Consider the following 19806-nt stretch of genomic DNA (forward strand, 5'->3'; position numbering starts at 1 on the left):
AGCAATGGTACTCACTGGACACTATGTTGAAAATGAACTATACAATTTGTGGGTAGGGATGGGAGGTTTTGAAAACCCGGGAGAAAGCAAGGGAAAGGGGTGACATCATAAAAAAAATACGTACTCTTACAGGTTGCTGATGGCTCATGCTTGTAATTCTAGCTACTCAGAAGGATGAAGTCTGAAGATCGCAGTTCAAAGCCAGCCCAGGCAGAAAAGTTCATGAATCTCTTATCTCCAATTAACCACTAGAAAACCAGAAGTGGTGCTGTGGCTCAAATTGGTAGAGCACTAACCTTGAGCACAAAAGCTCAGGGACAGCTCCCAGGCCCTGACTTCAAACTGATTTAAAAAAAAAAAAAAAGCATTCTTTACCAGACCCCTCTGTACATCACCTCTAAAATAACAATAAAAAATTTAAACAACAAAACATTAGTACACAGGAAAGAAATCTTCCTTTTGGGAATATAACAGTACAGATCAGAAAATATTTTGAAGTCAGGTGCCAGTGGCTCATGCCTATAATCTTGGCAACTCAGGAGGCTGAGATCTGAGGATCGCAGTTCAAAGCCAATCCAGGCAGGAAAAGCCATGAAACTCTGATCTCCAATAAACCACCAGAAAACTGGAATTGGTGCTGTGGTTCAAGTGGTAGAGCAATAGCCTTGAGCTGAAGAGTTGAGGGATAGCGCTCAGATCGAGTTCAAGCCCCACCAAGTTCAAGCCCTATAACATAACCAACATATATATATATTAAAAGAAACATCATGTATTTGGATGGTATGATCTGTTGGTATACAAGTACAAACCACCTGAAGCCTTTGCAAATTCTGCTTTGATGCAGCTCTCTGTGTTGGATTTGTTTACTCTCCCTTCTAAGGTGTTTCTTCTATCTACATATACTCAGGAAAAAAGAGTAGTCCATTCAGGTGTGTGCAAAGTCCTGCACATACCAAGGATTCATTTATAAAATAGCCATGTTATAAATCTCAGCAGACAAACCAGTATTTGCTTAACCAGAATGACCTCTGCACCTAAAAGAGGAGGAGAGAGAAGGGGAGAGGGGGAGAGGGCAGGAGGGAGGGACTGTACAGCCACTTGATTCAGCCGACTGCAGTTTCTCATAAATATTCAGTCTATGTTGGGCTCGGTTTGTAGGCAGGAACATGGCTACTTACTCCATTGCACTGTCCTGAATTGTCAACTTATTTGCGAGAGGAGCTATCAATGCCATTTATTTGAATTAATTCCTCATTCAAAGTGGGGGGGGGGTGCTATGCTTTTCCTTGGACAGAAGTTAGCTCCTGCTTCTTGTCCTTCCTCTTTGTAGGCTCCCCAGATCCCTCCCCTCTGAAGATCTCCCAAACATCCTTTTGAGGGTCAAAATCCTGGCACTCTCACATTTTCCCAGAACAAGACAAAACTTCATCCCACTTAACCTTTCTTCTCAGGGCCTGGCTTTCCTAAGCTCTGATTTATTACTTGGTTTGTCCTATGCCATAGAAACCAACAAAAGTATTTACTGATAGTTTTCTTCTACCAAGCACTAACATAGTGATGTGGTGATCTGGGAATATTAGTATCAACCATGCCCAGAAGACTTCATGAGAAGGTGCTCAGGGATGGGGAAATATTCAACACCCAGGCAGACATATGCATTAACTCTCCCTCCTCAAATGACCTTATAAATTAGGCTTGTTAACACCACTCCAATTTTACAGAGGCCATTAATTCTAATCAAGGTGCTCTGGCTCTAAGAAGAATTATCAAAGACTTGCCTCCAGCTGTGGGCCAAAGGCTCAGACCTCTTACTTCATTGTGCCCTTATCCACCCAAATTCAGCACAAACAGAGCCAGGTTATCTGTGCCTTTGGATGGAAGACCCACAATTGTTTGACATGGAATAGTCTAATCCTATTTAAGGAGAGCTTTTCTTTTTTCTTTTCTTTTGTTTCCTTTCTCTCCCCCCTGTCTTTTGCTCCATTTCTTTTCCTTTTCTGTTTTTCATGCTGATACTGGGGCTTGAACTCAAGGTTCAAGCTTTCTTCCTTACCTTTCTCAATCAAGCCTGGTACTCTACCACTCTTGAGTCATAACTCCACTTCTAGCTTTTTGGGGGTTAATTTTGGGGGGGGGGGAGGGTTGGGCAGTTAAGAGTCCCATGGACTTTGCTGCCCCAGCTAGCTTCAAAACATGATCCTTAGATATCAGCCTCCTGAGTAGCTAGGATTAGAGGCGCCCCGGTAAAAGCAGCTTTTCATCACTGATTTCACTTCCTCTCCCAGGGTGTTAAAAATGAAGTGTATCCTTCCCCTGAATTCAACCCTGCACAGAACAGCAGGTCCTGGGTAAAAAAAGAAAAGAGGAACCAGCTGTTAGCGTGGAAAATGTTGATCTATAAAGGTGTGGGGAGGAAGGAAGGGTGGGTGAGTAACCAACGAATCTTCCAAGGGAGTAATTCCCACCTGGACACCCGCACCGTGGGGGAGGGAGGCCCCCTGGATGATTTGGAAAGGAGTGGCTAACAGTGCTGGGAATTTTCTACAGGTCTTGTTTCCAAAAGGGTTTTGGATAGGAAAAGTTCTGAGACTTTTCTCTAGTGTTCCCTCTCCTTCTACTCCACCTCTGCTCAGATGACCTCCTGGATTACTATGACCTTCTGTGTTCTCAGGGTTGTTGCAACAAAGCAAGATCTCAACACTGCCAAATATACACACTCGATGTTCTAGAAACCACGTGATCTGCTTATAGGGGCTCAGGTTGAGGCTGGGGCTTGATGGCTATAACCCCTGCTTTTCCTGGAACTGGAGGTGGTCTTTTTGGATCCTCTCAGCTAGTGCAAGGAAATCTTGTCATCTCTTCACACTTAGTGCTTGTCCTGGGTCCTTCAGCCCCAATTACATTGTCAGGGGAAACTGCTCTGGGCTCACAGTAAATGCACAGCAAAATTTCTTGGCTCACTAGGAATTTGCCTCTTCCACTCATTACATTAGGGGCTGGTCAGCACAGTTCCCTTGCCTTTACTTTCCCTGGACAACACCCTTCAGAGAAGTATAAAAAGCCAGCACTGGTGGGGGGCTCATGCCTATAATCCTAGCCACTCAGAGAAGGCTGAGATCTGAGGGTCACTGTTCCAAGCCAGCTCTGGCAGAAAAGTCTATGAGACTTGTATCGCCAATTACCTAACAAACAGCCAGAAGCAACTCTGGCTTCTGTGACTTTGCCCTTGTGTGCTGCAGGGAAGACAAAGTGCAAAGTTCCTGCTTAGCCAGGACTCTTCACAGGACTTGTAGAGTCTGACAGGGAAATCAACTCCTTCTTACCCTAAATAGTGGGAAAGCTAGGAGAAATCGGGAACATGACAGTGAGTACAGGCCATCCCACCCTTTACATCCCAGGAGACACAGTCTGTGACCCCAGGAGGGTAAGTGGAAAGTTCCAAAGAGCCTAAGCTAGGGGTCCTTGGTGAAGTAATGGCAATGGAGGTGTCAGAGGCAGAAATATGGGACTCTGGATAGTGTCAAAATAAATGGCTTTAATGGGAGGCTCCTTGAGATGGCTGTCTCTGCCCTGGGGTTCCTTGGGAATACACTGGGTGGGTCCAGCCCTGTGAGAAGTTAGGATATCCCTCTGACACTATATGCCACCCCCTCCAGTCATGCAAAGGTGTGTGTTAACCTCAGGACATTGGAGCTATCATGTGTATCAGGCCTGAGCAAGGGGCGAATGTACTTCATTTCCCACTTTAGGTGGGAAGCAGAAGGAGAGAAATCACTTTTGAAATTTCAACTCTGACTTTTCCAAAGAAAACTAGTAGACACTTTACTAGTATATACAGGGTGGGGGGAGATGATGTCAAAGGGGGAAATTGCACTTAATTACAGTATTTTTTTTTTTACAGTTTACACCCATTGGACAAATTTACTTCTTTAAAAGAAATCTCCAGATCACTTAGGATGGGGGCAGGAGAGGGAGTTTGTTGGTATTTACAATGTGTTTGGCTCAGTTCAATAGCACGCGGTCCTCCTCTCCTGGTTTCAGTAACAGATTCAAGTTTTGACATCAGTTTGTCTGACGAAGGATCATAGTAGAGACTCCACCACCTTCTCATTTCCTCTTATGTGGTTTCAGGTCGCCCATGGTTTGGATAGAATGGAGCACTTGACATCTTAGGAGAGGCACCATGACAATACTGCAGAGCAAGAAAGCTGGGCTTAGGGCTACACCTCCTAAGAGCGGATTATCCAAGGTACCAGCCAGGTGTCAGGCAAGCAGGGACCTCTCAAAGGTGCTTGTCAGCTCAATGGACTTTTCCATGACAGCTGTCCAGAGGGTGATGGTGCAGAAAATAGGGTCCTTGTTGCTGTGCACAAAATAAGTGATATGCAGACATCACCAGGCTTGGAGTGGACACTGCAGAGAGAAAAGGAGAGAGAGAAGAGAGAGAGCTCAGCTGTGGGTACTGGGTAAGGACATGGGTCATTCATCTGGCTTCTCCAAAGAAGGTGACACCCAATTCAGCCAACAAAGAATTGAGGATGGAGAGCTGGAGGTAGAGAAGTCACCCAGCTCTGTGCTTCCTTCAGCAAAACCTTGGAACTGGCTTTCCTTGGCCACCTTCAGAAGTGTATTGTTTGAAACAGTCCCAATCCCAACTAGCTGATCTTAATCTGAAGCTGGGTTCCTCATTCTTCTGAGAATGGCATTTATAGAGCACTCTGTGTAGTTTCAAAGACAGCAATGGAAGTGGTGCTGTGGCACAAGTGGTAGAGTGCGAGGCTTTGAGCAAAAGGAGCTCAAGGATAGTACCCTGGCCCAGAGTTCAAGCACCATGACTGGCAAAAAACAAACAACAATAACAACAAAAACACAACAGTTCTTGCACCATTACTTCTTGCCAAAGTAATGGTGTCTTCCTAAAACCTCTAAGAACAGGCTTGCCTGTTATCATGCTGCTTTCCAATAGACCTATGGCTACAGCGATCCTATTAAAATGTAGATTCTGCCTCAATTGTAATTCTCAGGCATAAGATGTGTCTAGGAGTCTTCATTTCTAAGAACTTAGGCTGCTGTTGATCTACTTGGAGTAGCAAGGCTCTAAAACATGTGAGAAATGACCCCTTACTCAGACTTTCCAGTGGGGAAGCAAGTTTGGAAATTTTTAAGTCATCTCTCCAAGTCTGGTACTATTAGGACAAGAAACTCAGAGAACCATTCATAGGAACTAAGAGCTGATGACCTCTGTCTGACATCTAGGTGGGCTGGGAAAGGAGACCCTCCCATGGCTGTAGCAATCTCCTGAGAAGCCACACCATCCAGGTAGGCCAGCCTTTCCTTCCAGAGCCCTGGCCTCATTCATTTCAGATCTTCTAGAATATTACTCCTTTTTTTTTTTTTTAACTTCAAAAGTTGCTTTTTGTTGCTCTGTTTCTTCTTTTCTTCTGTTAACATCTAAGACTCAGCCTTTTGGCTAAGAAGCTTATTCTCTGAAGATAATCCATCCAACATACATGGCCAGATGTATACATTCACGTATGCCTGGTACTTCTAAGCATAGGCCTTTTATTCCCTTATTACTCATTAGTCAGTGTTCCCTCCTATGAGGTTACCATTCTGTTCATTTCACAGATGGGGAAAATAAGGCTCAAAGTAAGTTAATGATCATCTGGGCCTTCAGAACGGGGAGAATCTAGAGTCAGAGATTCAAATTGGTTCTGGGCGATCTCTCAGCATACATGCATTCTCTCTATTATGTGTTGGAGCTAAGAGTCTACTTAGCCTTTGGTTGTAGCTTAGATTACTTTTTTTGTGCCTCAGTTTCTTCCCAGAGGTCATAGCAGGTTTGGTGCTTGGCGTGGTCATTATTAACACTGTCCTGCAGGGTTCTTGCGTCCATGCTGCTCCATGTTCATTCATGGGAGGGGGAGAGGGGGAACTGGGGAAGACAGGTTTCTGACCCACCTACATTCTTGAGGCCTTGGTCAGGGTTTCCCTCAGACCCTTTGCCTCTTCTTTCCACTACCCACCCCCATCCTTGCATCTCTTAAACTCCCCACTATCAGCCTTTTTCCAATTTTCAGATTTCAGGTGGTGGGGAGAGAAAATGGCTGGTGACCTTGCAGGTTTCAATAGAAGAGCAAACAAGAAGGGCAGATAAGAAGACGCCAGCGAGATTCTATGACCTGTCATTAGGGCCGGGCTCCTCAGCTATCAAATGTTTGCTCCCATAATAAAATGGTGGCAGAGCCCTAAATGTTGTCAAAGGAACTAGAGTTATTTGCCCCCTCCTGAGTCTAAACACAAACATCTGATAAGAGGTGCACTGGGGTCCCTTAGAGATGGAGGCTCAGCACACTCCATCTGAAAGGGATGGTAGCCGTGTCGTCATCCTGAGAGGATGTGTTACATACTGATACTAGCAAACATGTACTGAAGCCCTACTATGTGCAGACACCATGCTCAGAGCTTTGAATTCATTGCACTGAATTTTTCCATCAACCCATTGAGATAGGTGCTGGTCCATGCATTCATTTTATACATTGTTGGGTGTTTGCTATGTGCTTGTTTGTAAGCTCAGGGGACATAATTGTGAACAAGACCTGCCCACAACTTCACAGCTAACACTCTGGTAAGCTTTGAGCAATAAACAAATACATATACAAATCACTTTTTAGGTGGAGATGAGTAATGTGTAGAAAAATAAGCATGGTGGGTGGTTAGGCTGATGAGGGGAAAGGGAATAATTGAGGGAGCTGGTGAAATCTATATGAAGGAGGAAGCAGGTAAAGAATCACCATATTGACCAGGCATAGTGGTACATGCTTATAATCCCAGTTATGTGGGAGGCAGAGATCAACACTATCATGGTTCAAGGCCTGGGTCAAAAAGTTAGTCCTAGAGCTCATCTCAACAAAGCAAGCCAGGGAGACTCACATGAAAAAGTGTTCTGAGCACAAGAGGACAAATGCAAAGTCTTGCTCTAGCTGAAGCAAAATGAGCTTGGAAGGTGTGGAGGGCCAGGAGGATAGGGACTCTAGCAGTGACCCTGATTACACAAGGCTTTGAAGTCTCCATTTCCATTTTGATTGTAATGGGAAGCTTCTGGGGAGAGGAGACAGGAGAGGAATATGCCCTCTGTCTGTCTGTTTGTCTGTCTGTCTATTTCTCTTTTTTCAGTCCTGGGACTTGTACTCTGGGCCTGGGCACTGTCCCTGAGCTTTTGTGCTCAGGGCTAGTGCTCTACCATAAGCTACAGTGCTACTTCCCATTTTTGAATGGTTAATTGGAGATAAGATTCTCATTGGACTTTCCTGCCTGGGCTGGCTTTAAACCTCAATCCTCAGATCTCAACCTCCTGAGTAAGCTAGGATTACAGGTGTGAGTCACCAGTGCCTGGCTTGTTCTCTCTTTCTAAGAGGTCACTTTGTCTGCTGGGAGTCCATAGTATGCATGTGTAGAAGTCAGAGTCAGGGGTCACAGGAGATCAGCTCTTGACCAGGGTGGGAGTTGGGGAAGAGCTAAGACCAGGATGGACCAGTGGAAATGGGAAAAGTTGTTTAGATTTAGAATGCATTCTGAGGGACTCCTAGAAGAATTTACTGATGGGCTAGATTTGGAATGTGGAAAAAAGAGTACTCTTGGGTATATATCTTTCAATGAACAAAGGATATGATTCTTTTTTGGAACTAGGTAGGTCTGAGGAAGTAATTGGTAGAGAGAAATTGGGGTACAATGAAGACTTTCTATTTTAGGTCTGCTCAATCTGAGAGGCACATTGGATATATGAGACATGTACATGCTTCTGGCCAAAGATGCACTGTCTTTGTCAATGCGTCCTCAGTAGGCAGGACCAGCCTGGAGAGAATTCTAGGAGCTATCAGCGTGTACACTTGGCCCTAAGTGATCTGAATGGCGAGAACTCTCAGAAGTGAGCACAGATGAGAAGAGGCCAAAGAAGGAACCGTGACCCATTCCAAGCTCCAATGTTGAGAAGATGTGTTGGAGCTAGAAGGAGGGGACTTAAATGAGGAGTATAACAGCGTGAGGACAATGTTGTCCTAAAATTCAGAGGAAAGGCAAGAGTGATTGGCTATATAGCAAAGATACTGGCAATGCCCACCAGACTTAGCAGTGTGGAAGTGTGAGTCAGCTGGACATAGGGGAATGTGAGGACATAAGCCTGTATGTGCTGGTGTCAAGAGAGAATTCAGGGTGAAGGAGGGGGAAGATGGTGAGTACAGACGACCCACTTCAGTTGTTATTAACTCCCCTAATTTGTATGAGATTAACTGAAAGTGATCATTAAAATCCCAGTTTTTGTATGTGTGTGCCAGTCTTGAATGCAGGGTCCCTGAGCTTTTATGCTCAAGGCTAGCACTCTACAACTTCAGCCATAGCTCCATTTCTGGTTAATTGGAGATAAGAGGCTCATGAACTTTCCTGCGGGGCTGGCTCCAAACCATGATCCTCAGATCTCAGCGCTCTGTGTAGCTAGGATTACAGGTGTGAGCACTGGTGCTCAGCTTTATAATTCCAATTTTACAGACAAGGGAAGTATAGCCTAGAGAGATTACAAGTAAGGTCTTATTATAAGGTTTTACAAGAGCAAAGTTTGTGCTTTTTTTTTTTTTTTGGTCCAGTCGTGGGCCTGAACTCTGGGCCTGGACGCTGTCCCTCAGCTCTTCAGCTCAAGGCTAGCGCTCTACCACTTGAGCCACAGCACCACTTCCGGCTTTTTTCTTTTTGCTTATGTGGTGCTGAGGAATCGAACTCAGGGCCTCAGGTATGCAAGGCAAGCGCTGTACCACTGAGCCACCTTCCCAGCCCAAGTTTGTGCTTTTAACCACTATCTACGATCAACTCCTTCTACCTTCTGCGTGAGACAATGGGGAAAAAATAAATGTCCTTTGTCATTTACTAACCTTCCTAAATCTGAGTTGCTAGCAGTGAAGCTGAGTGTGAACCAGCTTCCAAGGACTGGGTGCTCCCTTGGCCCAAGCACATAGTGACAAGTTTTACAAGTCTTTTTGTAGTTATTTCTTGCAATGATCCCGTGAAAGGAGTATCATTATCTTCACTTTACAGGCCATGAAAGAGGCCCAGAGCAGCTAATGGGAAGAAAGTGGTAGCATCTTGAGGCTGGGTCTGCCTGATTCTCAGGTTGGCATCCAAACCATCACCCCATCCTGCCCCATTACCAGTGCAGAAGGGGTTGAGGGACAGTATAGCTGCTGGGGATTTACGGTAAGGTTGCCATTTTTTTTCCTGTCAGCACCCCTTTCTGGTGAGTGCTCGGGGGCCCTCTTGACCTCCCTATAAACTAGGGAGTAGAGCAGTAGGGAGAGTTAGTTGTGGAAACAGGAGTTGGCTCACAGCCTGCCCACACTTGTCCTAACAGAGGCCAGTGCTTGCTGCAATCTTGTTTCAGCCTGGTGAGGCATTGCTCTGGAGCTAAGGCAAGGTAACTCAGAAGGTAACTCGCCAGCCACTAGGAGCTGAAGAGGGAGAAAGGCTTACGGTCTGGAAAGGGGAGAGGGCAGTAGCTGAAGGAAGATGCTTGGCAGCAAGAAAAGCCCTAGCCTGGGGTCCTTGAATTGTGATCCCCAAGTCCCCTGGAGAATCTGTGGTGACAATCAGAAGTACTGGGAGCGTACAAGTTCACATTCTGGCTTTAGCCTTATACAGTTTAACCTTGGGGCCATTACTATGGGTACTTTGAAATGTGTATTGAAAGGTGAGTATTGTTGAATGGGTTTGGAGTGAGCCCTAAACAAGTCTGGAAGTCCAGTGCTGAGGTTTATTATCCATGTGCATTTGTCCATTTCCCTCCTTATCTTGAGCTTCAGTTTTCTATTCTGTACATCAAGCATAAGTCAGAGGGTTAACTTGGAAAACTGGAGGTATTTAAAAATACCAATTATAGCTGGCTGCTGGTGGCTTAATGCCTGTAATCCTCGCTACTTAGAAGGCTGAGATCTGAGGATCAGGGTTCAAAGCCAGCCTGGATAGTTAAGTCCATGAGACTCTTATCTCCAATAAACTACTCAAAAACAAGGCCACAAGTGGTGCTGTGGCTCAAGTAGTAGAGTGCTAACCTTGAGCAAAAATAAATAAATAAATAAAAAGACGCTCAGGGACAACATCCAGGCCCAGAGTTCCGGTGCTGGGACTGGCAAAAAACAAACCAAAACCAAAATGCCAGTGCTGGGGGCATAGAAATGGAGGACAAAGGGTGAACAAATGCAGCAGGGGTACTCACCAGATTATGTTGAAAATGAACTATACAAATTGTAGGTAGAGACAGGAGAAGAAAACTGGGAGAGAGCAAGGGAAAAGGTGACATTGTCCAAAAAGAAACGGACTCATTACCTGATTTATATAACTGTAACCCTTTTGTACATCATCCTTATAATAACAACAGATTAAAAAATACCAGTTCTAAATTCATCTCTTCAACTATCCATCCATTCCCCCATCTCTTCCTCCTTTTACGCACCAATCCATCCATTCATTCATCCATCCATAGTTACTGAGAATTTACCATCCATAGCCTAGACATTTGGCCGTACTCAAAGGAATTAGGTTTTTTAGGTGGCCTTTGAACTTGATACTTTCCTTGGAGGGGAGGGGGGAATTGGAGGGGGAGCAGGGATAGTGCCTTGTGCCAGGAGAATGGGGAAAGAAGGATCTGGAGCCCAGACCCAAGAGAAAGGATGTGCTTGAGAGATGGTCCTAGCCTTCAGAAAAATTACCATCCAAGACCAGATTTGACCACATGTAAACCAAGCACTGACTAAATATGGAAGGAGAAGAAGGAAAGGAAAAGGACAGGCTTTCTTATAAAGGCTCCAACACAGAGGAGAGAAAGAATAGGAAGGGAGCTCTCATTTGGACTACTTAACTACAGCCCAGGTGCTCTGATAGGCACTTTGAATCTCTTGTGAGATGGGTAGGGTTTCCCTGCTTGTAAATAAAAAGGAATTGAATCTCACAGTGAGGAATTAGTTGCCTGTGGTCCCATAGCACAAGGCATCAGGATTGCCTGGGTCTCTGGACTTTCCTAGCAAGGTGACAATGTCTCTGAATTGTCATGGTCCAGGATGTGTCTCAGGCACTATGCACAGGAATTCTTGTCTGGACGGAGGCACACATCAGTACATAAAGTCTTCTGAGATACCCTTGCCCAGCAGCATTTAATTATGTTTAATCCAGCAGCTCCCCTAAAGACTTTCCCACTGCCTCATACACTTCTAGTGCAATGGTTTTGAAATCCTTTGAAAACACTGTTTTGGAACAATGCCACCAGGCTTCCTTGGAAAATTCACTTGTGACTCTAATGCCTTAGGAACAGAGTTTGTACAAACTGTGTTCATTCACCTTGAATGCCTTCTGTATTCAGAAGGTGGAACTTTTAACTTCACTTCCATGTTGCCTTTTCCATCCTTCCATCTCCTTAGCTGTGCAGGAAGACAGTGTTTTGGTTGGAACTTAGCACCTAGGTCTAATCCCTCCCCCTATTCCAGCCCTGGGGCTTAAAGTCAGGGCTTAAGTACTCTCCCTGATCATTTTTGCTCAAGGCTGGTCCTTTGCCACTTGAGCCACAGCTCCACTTCAGGCTTTCTGGTGATTAAGTGGAAATAAGACTCTCAAGGATTTTTCTGCCACCTCTGGCTTCAAACCATAATCCTCCTATTTCAGCCTCCTGTGTAGTTAGGATTACAGGCAGGTCCCACAGTACTTGGCTCTGGGCTTACTTTTTGCTTTGGTTCCTAACCACTAAAAACAACAAGATGGACAGCAATTACCATGGGGATTTCAAAGACAGGTGCAAGTGTTGTTAAGTGGAAAGAATTCAGTACTTGGAGTCAAAGACCAAAGTCTGGAGGTCAAACTGTAGGATTTATCATCTGTTTGACCTTAGGCAAGTCACTCGCTGAGTTTCAGTTTATTGCAATGAAAAGAAATTGAGGAGATAGTTTACAAGAAGGATAAACTAAGTAAAAGGCTATATGAATTATTTGTGTGTGTGTGTGTGTCTATGTGTGCACTTACAGGTGCTGATATTAGGACTTGAACTCAGAGCATGGGTGCTGTCCTTTAGCTTTTTTGCTCAAGACTGGTACTTAACCACTTGAGACACAGCTCTACTTCCAGTTGCTGTTTTTTTGTTTGTTTGTTTTTGGTGGCTAATTGGAGAGTCTCACAGATTTTCTTGCCTCAGCTGGCTTCAAACTATGATTTTCAGATCTCAAGAATCTCCTGAGTAACTAGGATTACAGGTGTGAGCCACTGGCACCCAGCCTACATTGGTATTTTTTTTAAAAAATTCTTATTAAGTGCAATAAGTTATCTTCATTATGCAAAAATGAATCTGTTAAGACTTCTGCAATGCCTGGGTCCACAGAGAAAACTTCAGTGTAGATTGGGAGGGTGAGGGTTCCGCTCAAACAGCTTCAAGGTCGGCTGGCCACTCTGTCCAGTAGAGGGGAGAAGACACTTAGGGGCCAATGGCAGCATTTCAGGGAGCTTTTTGCAGTATTCTGATTAAGAGACTATTTCCTGAATTGAGATGACTCATTTCAAAAGCAAAGCATCAAAGTCAACTTGGGAAAGACAGGAATAATTAATCACGACCCTGTCGAGGAGGGCTGCCCAAGCGGCAGATGGATTGATAAACCTTTCAAAGAGGAAGATATTCCCAAGGAGGGCTGCTGTGCCTGGCTGCCCCCTTGATTGAGATTTGTGAACACAGATAAATGTTTTCCCTGCTCACTACAAAGAGTGGGAAATCACACGGGAGTTGGAAGTCGAAGGGCAGGGCAACAGGAGTTGTCTTTTAATCTTCTATTGGGTGAGAGAAGAGTGGCTGAGCAGGTCCCACAACCCTTCCTTCCACCCCCAAATGCCAGAGCCCAGCTACCCAGGCTAGGTGAATGAATGTTTTAGCACCCAAGACATGCATTTAATCTACATCACCTTGCAGAATACTTGGAACGAGTAGATGTTACAACTATCTCTTTAAAGATGAAAAAATATATATAAATAGAATATTTATGAAGGCTTAGAGAGGTCAAGATGAGCCCTCCAAAAAATATATATATATCAGAGCTAGGAATTGAACCCATTGACATTGTAGAGCTGGAAGAAGATGGGACAAATAAAAGAACTGAGGTTCCCAAACCTATGAAAGCAATCTGCTCAGATGGGAGAGGGGAGGAGGGAGAACATCAACATGATCAAATCCTGCTGAGTGCCTCTGACATGAAGTTCAAGGTTGCCAGGTCCTTATCTAGTAATCAATAAAAGGACAAACAGTTCCCACACTGCACAGACCCCAGCTACTAAAAGAAATGATTGTGTCGTTCTAGAATCGACATCCGTGTTCAGACATTTTGTCCTGTTTTCGGATTCTCGGTGGCCCCTTGCAGTGAGCCTCTGGGAGGAGGTAGGAATTACTCATCGACTGAGCTGATGACTAAGCCTCTGGATTCCCCTTCTTTTAGTGCACCAGGAAATTAAGTGTAAGTTTCTAAGTGAATGAAGACCCTTAGACAAAGCCATGCTATCTCCTGGGGAGTGCCCATTGGTTGGTAGAATTGGGTCATTTTTTCAACTTTATGGTGTTTTAGCAGAGGTCCAGGATTGAGAAAATCAGCTCCAGGAACCCAGACTGGTGGCGTGCGCGCGCGCATGCGTGTGTGTGTGTGTGTGTGTGTGTGTGTGTGTGTGTGTGTGTGTGTGTGTGTGTGTGTGTGTGTGTGTGTGTGTGTGTGTACACCCACACACACAATGTGCTGGCTTGAATTCAACAGAGGCAGGGTGCTCTCCCTTAGCTTCTTTTGCTCAATGCTGGTGCTTCGCCACTTGAGCAACTCATGAATAAGAGTCTCATGGATTTGTCTGTCCAGGCTGGCTTTGAATCTCAGACCTCAGTGTCCTGAGGATCCACTAGCTCTAACTCACCATTCTCTTTCTCCATTGACTACCTTTGCAAAGCATGCAACTCAACAGTTTTGTCTCCTGAGTCTGTCTTGGAAATACCCTCTCCACGGGTCATCAGTCATCTCATTAGAGAATGCTCAATCTCAAGGCCTAAGAGCTTGGTGGAACCAATCTCCAGCCATCTATTAGACTTCAGTCCTTAGTTAGTGCTTTTATTGCGGAAGCTGGGAAGCAATAAGCCCTTTTGAACTGTGGCCCATCTTTTTTGCCCTGAGACCTCAGAGATGATTCCTCCTCCTCTTCCTCTTCCTCCTCCTCCTTCTCTTCCTCCTCCTCCTCCTCCTCCTCCTCCTCTTCTTCTTCTTCTTTCTTCTTCTTTCTTCTTGTCAGTTTGGGCTTGAACTCAGGGCCTGAACACTGTCCTTGAGCTCTTTTACTCAGAGTTAATGTTCTAGAGCAACAGTACAACTCCCAGTTTTCTGGTAGCTAATTGGAAATAAGAGTCTCATGGGGACTTTTCCTGCCTGGGTGGCTTGGAACTTTGATCCTCAGATGGCAGCTTCCTCAGTAGCTAGGATTATAGGTTTGAGCCACCAGTGCCAGACTCTCAAGAGTTTTATAGCAAGTAGCTAAAAGAGCCTCAGAGAGAATCTTGGAAGGACAAACTTGTGATTGAGTCCACACTCACCGCCCCTTAGTCACATGCTACCCCTCCATCCACCCATCCAGCTGTCCATTACCTGTTTACTGGAAGACATGTTGGTGAGTGTACTGATGCTGCTGGTATCTGTGACCACCATGGCAGATGGAAACCGGGAGGTGTGGGAATACTGGGGAGGTTCTTGTTTGTGTGCGTACACTGGGGAGAGAGGAAAGACAAACTCTGGATGCATACTCAGGCGCATAGGTAGCTACTACTCTCCCCTGCCCCCCGCCATCCACACCACAGCTACCCTTTCCCTAGGTAGATAAGGGAGAGTAGTGGTTACATTTGGGAAGGCATTTGATGTGATGAAATCCTGCCTCCTTAATGAAACTATTTAACCTCTGTTTCCTCATCTGTAAAATGGGGAGGGGGTGATACCTGTTGTAGAACTAGGAAATACCATGTGTAAACTACTTTGTCACAAGTAGATGGCCTTGCATAGTGCCTAGTGTATTGGAGTACTTCTATTGCCCTGACTTTTTGATATGAGGTGTTTAACCTCAAGCTCATGAGGTGATCCTTAGGCATTGTGGTACATCTGTGATTTTAAATGTTCTAAGTAGCTGGCTAACATGAAATATCTGTCCAAGTACACGTTCACTATTTCTAACATGACTCAAAGCCAAGTCTCTGGCCAGAGTTGTAGACTGATTAACAACGGTAATTAGACACATATGCAATCAAATGTATCATTCTGGTCTATTCCCAGACAGCATAGAAATATAAAAGAAAAACAAAACTAGATTCAAATAAAACTTCTGAGAGCACGTACCTCAAGTTTTTTTTTTTTCCCTAGTACTTGCATACCTCACTGGGAACCCCTTGACTCATGTTAGTTATACATAGGAATTGTGTATATCCTAAGACACATGACCAACTAATGAAAGCATAGGGGTGCTTGGCCATGGGGGAGGGACTAACCTTTTCTCAGACCCTACCAAGGAGTCCTCCAGTTTAGGAATAAAGATGAAGTTCGCTGGCTAGGCCTCAACTTGCCCTTCTTGTTCAGTGAGGATGGTTATTTCCTGGGCCATAACACTAGGGACTCTCTATTTATTTTGGCTGGCCAAATCTGTTGGGCCTCATTAACCTATAGATCATGGTGATTCCTTTGTGACTGCCCCCCACCCCAACCCTAGCTTTCTGAGGCAAGGATTATAGGGGCTAGCGAGAAGCATGCTGGGAGGAAGGGAAATGAGTCGTTCCAGACTCTGCTACTAGTTGTGGCAACATTTTTAGAAGCCACGACTATGTGATTGGAATGTGAGATGGTGCTCAGAAGCCAGCTCTGCAAGCCTGAATAGGGATTGAGCCCTGGGGACAGAAGGCTGAACTTGGCTGCTCTTCAGAGCCACTGCTTTGGCTAAGGCAACCTGGGGAAGAAACCCAAATCCCCTTTGCCTTACCTCCTGGAAGTTCCTTAATGAACAATCACTTGCATTAATATAACTCTAATGGCTTGCTAAATCATTTCCATAATGGCCCTATGGTGAACTCCAATTTTATGCATGAAGAAATGGAAACTCAGTGTAGCTAAGTAACCTGCCACAGAACTGGGAAACGTCAGACAGAGCCCAGATTTATAACCATGTCTGTCTGATTTAAGACAGGTCTATATGTTTGGACATGGCCCAGGTCCTGTTTACTGAACATGGAGACAAATCCATGGAGGAAAGACATAGAGGAAATCTCAGGTATTCCTGAAGAAAGCAAGCCATCTATCTTTTCCATGATTCCTCTCCAGATTCATTGGTTAGACACTGTAACTATAGCTGGCTAGGGGAGCAGAGGCTTGGCTTTGGGTAGAAAGTAGAGCTAGGTAGACTTAGGGGAAGTAGATGTGTATTGAGGAATAAAGGGCAGAGACTCAGATATTCCTCACCCTGGATGACTATGTGGGTGGTCTTTTCTTTTTTCCTTCCTTTCTTTCTTTTCTTTTTTTTTCTTTCTTTCTTTCTTTCTTCTTTCTTCCTTCCCTTCCTTCCTTCCTTCCTTCCTTCCTTCCTTCCTTCCTTCCTTCCTTTCTTCTTTCTTTCTTTCTTTCCTTCCTTTCTTTCTTTCTTTCTTTTTGTCTGAGACCAGGCTTCAGACTTGGTATCAGTCATTGGCTGGCACACCTGAGTCATGTCTCTAATCTCAGCAGGTGGTATTTTCTGCCTACATTCCTGGTTTTGTTTTTTTTTTTTTTTTTTTATTGCTGTAATTTTGATTCTGGTACTGGGGATTAAATTCAGGGCCTGGGTGCTGACCCTTAGCTTATCTACTTAAGGCTGGTCCTCTACCATTTGAAACACAGCTGCACTCCAGCTTTTTGATGGTTAACTGGTGATAAGAGTCTCACAGACTTTCTTACCTAGGTTGGCTTTAAGTCACAATTCTCAGATCTCAGCCTCCCTGAGTAGCTAGGATTATAGATGTGAGTCACTGGTGCCTGCTCCTACATTCATGTTTGATTATTTTTTTCTTTTTTAGAGATGTCTGGGTGGTATAAACTGGGGATTTGGGAACTCTGAAAGATTCTCTTATTTTAGGGGAGCAAACAGGAAACCAATCATATGCCAACTCTGAGTATTTGGTATTGGCTGCTTAGAATTTGGGGTAAGAAAGCTAAGCAGAGGCTCACAGGAGTTAAGTGCTGTGGTTGATGAGTGAGCTGCTCTCCATGGATGCCAGAATGGGAAACTGTGCCTTAATTACATGTAGGACTCCACTGTCCACTGAAAAACTCCCCCAGGGGAATCTTTGGGGCAGGAAAGAGGATTATAAAAAGAAGAGAAACTGTACTTGGACAACTGTCTCTGTTGATTTATAGTCAAGGAAAAGTCACCAAATTGATAACTCTCTAAGGAAGTTTCAACTCAGAGAGGGAGGGAAGCGGTGGGGGTGAAGGGGGGGTGGTACTCCTTGCCCGGTCACGCCCCATCATGCCCACGTCCTTACTGTGAGAGTTCTGTAGCTGAGTCACAGCAGCCATGAAGGGCTGCTGGGCCATGTGACTGCCCGGGCTCTGCTGCATGAGGGGCTGCTGGTGGGGGCTGTGCAGCTGCTGCGAGAACTGGACAGGCTGTAGGGCTGCTAGACTGCCAGCCACACTGTTGATGACGGGGACACTCTGTGCTTGGGAGGTGTTGAGGCCTGTGGGAGAAAGAGAACAAGATCAGAGATGGTGTCAGGTCTAAGAGAGGGGAATGAATGGGAGCAGTCATAGCAGGAGCCCCGGCTCCTACTGCCCGATGCTGGTCTGAGCCTGTTACGAGAGATCGTTCGAGAAGTTGTCCTGTGGCCTCCCAAATTCAGCTCCTTCGAGGTCACCATAGGCCATGGTGTGACCTCTAGGGCAGGTGGAAAAACTGACTCTAACTTGTCCAATCTGTCCATGCTGGACTGTAAGACAGGCTTGTCCTGGGTAAGGAGTGAATTTATCACATCCATTCTTGGGCATGGATAATTGCCCATCTCTTTTTTTTTTTCCAGTAGAGGGCAGCAGTGTGAAGAGGCCCACATTTTGATTCAAAAGGAAACAAGCTCCATTGTCCTGGGAATATGGAAACGGAAAAACATTATTTAGTAGACAGTACATAGACCCTGAGAGAGATCTGGAGCTGACTCTCCTGGCTGTAGCAGGGGCTCAGCCAACTTGTAAAGTGGGCATATACCATTGGGGTTGTGGTACTAAAAAACCAGGCTTGAGAAGAAGGAAGCAGTAAGGTAAAGGCCAGCCAGCCCTCCACAGTGTGGCCATCTTTCTGTTTTGGGAGTGTGAGTACCTGTGTGGTTTGGAACTGTGTCTATATCTTGCGGCCTCTTTAGAATTCAGGCACAGACCAGGTCCCCCTAGTACCCACATGCTATAGTACCTTGAATGGTACTTGGGTGAAGACAGCTGAGGTAATGGTGAAGTGAGGACAAGAGCGTCAAGAGATGACACTGCAAACCTTGTCACTGGAACAGCCAATGTTCCTATGTTCCTATCTCTGGGAAACAAGGGAAAGGATGGGATGAGGAAGGAAATCCAGAAAAAAGTCTGTGGTGGGTGGATGCCTAGAGGGCACTGGAGAGCCTTTCAGAAAAGGGAGAGGGTTTCCGTAAGGGGAATTGTGGGAAATCTTCAATGGAGATAGCAGAGTCCTCAACAATTGTCTACTTGCTGGTAGCTGATACCTCTATCGGAAATCTAAAAGACAAGACTTATGCGCAGAAAGCAAAGAAGGGGAAATCCCTTCTCTGGGCTCTCCTGGGGGTGGGGGTAGGGAGTGAGGCTCTGATCACTCTAAGCATACTTTTGGGTAAAGGAGCTCAGTTCATGATTCCCTGATATCCTCATGTACTAATTCCTTTTCCCACTTCCTTTATAGTCCCTGGAAGTCCCATGGATCTACTGCTTTTCCAAGAGCCCATGGCCACTGCTCTTTCTGGGAATAGCAAATTAACTTGTCTAGAGCAGATTATACTCGAAAACATAGTTCTGAAATGCACAGGAGCTTCAGAGTCATCTTAGGGAACTTTGTAAGAAATATACATTCTGTAAAGGCCAATTGAAATAGATCACTGGGAAGAGTGTTAAACCAAAGAAGGAGGAGGAGGAGGTAGAGAGGAAGAAGGGAAAAAGAAGGAGGGAGGAGGAAAGGAAGGGAAGGAAAGGGGAAGGAAGAAAGGAAAGGGGGAAGAGAGAAAAGGAACAAGAAATATTCAAGAGGCAGAAGCAGAAAGATCAGGAGCTACACATGCTCAAAAAGGGAGGAGGGGTGAAAGAAAGGAATACACATTCCTGGGTCCCACCCAAGACTTAATGAGTCAGATCCTTCTAAGGTGGGGTCTTGGAATCCTATGTTTAACAATCTGTGATGCAGAGTCCTCAATTCCAGAACTAAGAGCTTCTGATGTCATTTTTAACTCCCAAAGTATGTAACTCTTGCTCTCATCTGTTTTCTGGCCACAGATTCTGCTTAAGAACATCTACTGGAAGCAATCCAGTAGAGGACTTGACACTGATAAGTCATTTATCCTGAGCCCTGCAGGGAACCTGCAGTACTGACCCAGGGCTCAGGTACTCAGCAACACATGTATTGGCTGAATGAGGTTGTTTGTAACCCACTGTCTATTCTGACTCTCCAGGAAAGGGCAAAGTTTCTGGATAATGCTATCCTTGATGATCCACC

At 45.1% G+C, this 19806-nt stretch overlaps 1 protein-coding gene across 3 annotated transcripts in view; it reads right to left on the reverse strand.

Annotated features, from left to right (window-relative positions):
• Nucleotides 1-3515: 3515 nt before the first annotated feature.
• Hnf1b (HNF1 homeobox B) overlaps nucleotides 3516-19806 on the reverse strand; it is a 59764-nt gene continuing 43473 nt past the window's right edge. For 2 of the 3 annotated variants that reach the window (XM_070027164.1, XM_070027163.1), the window contains exons 7-9: nucleotides 17588-17782; nucleotides 14682-14800; nucleotides 4311-4413 (exon numbers count right to left, since the gene is read on the reverse strand). In XM_070027164.1, the coding sequence (XP_069883265.1) occupies nucleotides 4393-4413; nucleotides 14682-14800; nucleotides 17588-17782 (335 nt within the window). In that variant the 3' untranslated portion in view covers nucleotides 4311-4392. Of the gene's footprint in view, nucleotides 4414-14681; nucleotides 14801-17587; nucleotides 17783-19806 lie in introns of all 3 variants that reach the window. The other variant, XM_070027165.1, reaches the window with a different exon arrangement.

Source organism: Dipodomys merriami, unplaced genomic scaffold (genome assembly GCF_024711535.1).
Source record: "Dipodomys merriami isolate MVZ:Mamm:240054 unplaced genomic scaffold, mDipMer1.0.p SCAF_19, whole genome shotgun sequence".
Classification (NCBI taxonomy): domain Eukaryota; kingdom Metazoa; phylum Chordata; class Mammalia; order Rodentia; family Heteromyidae; genus Dipodomys; species Dipodomys merriami.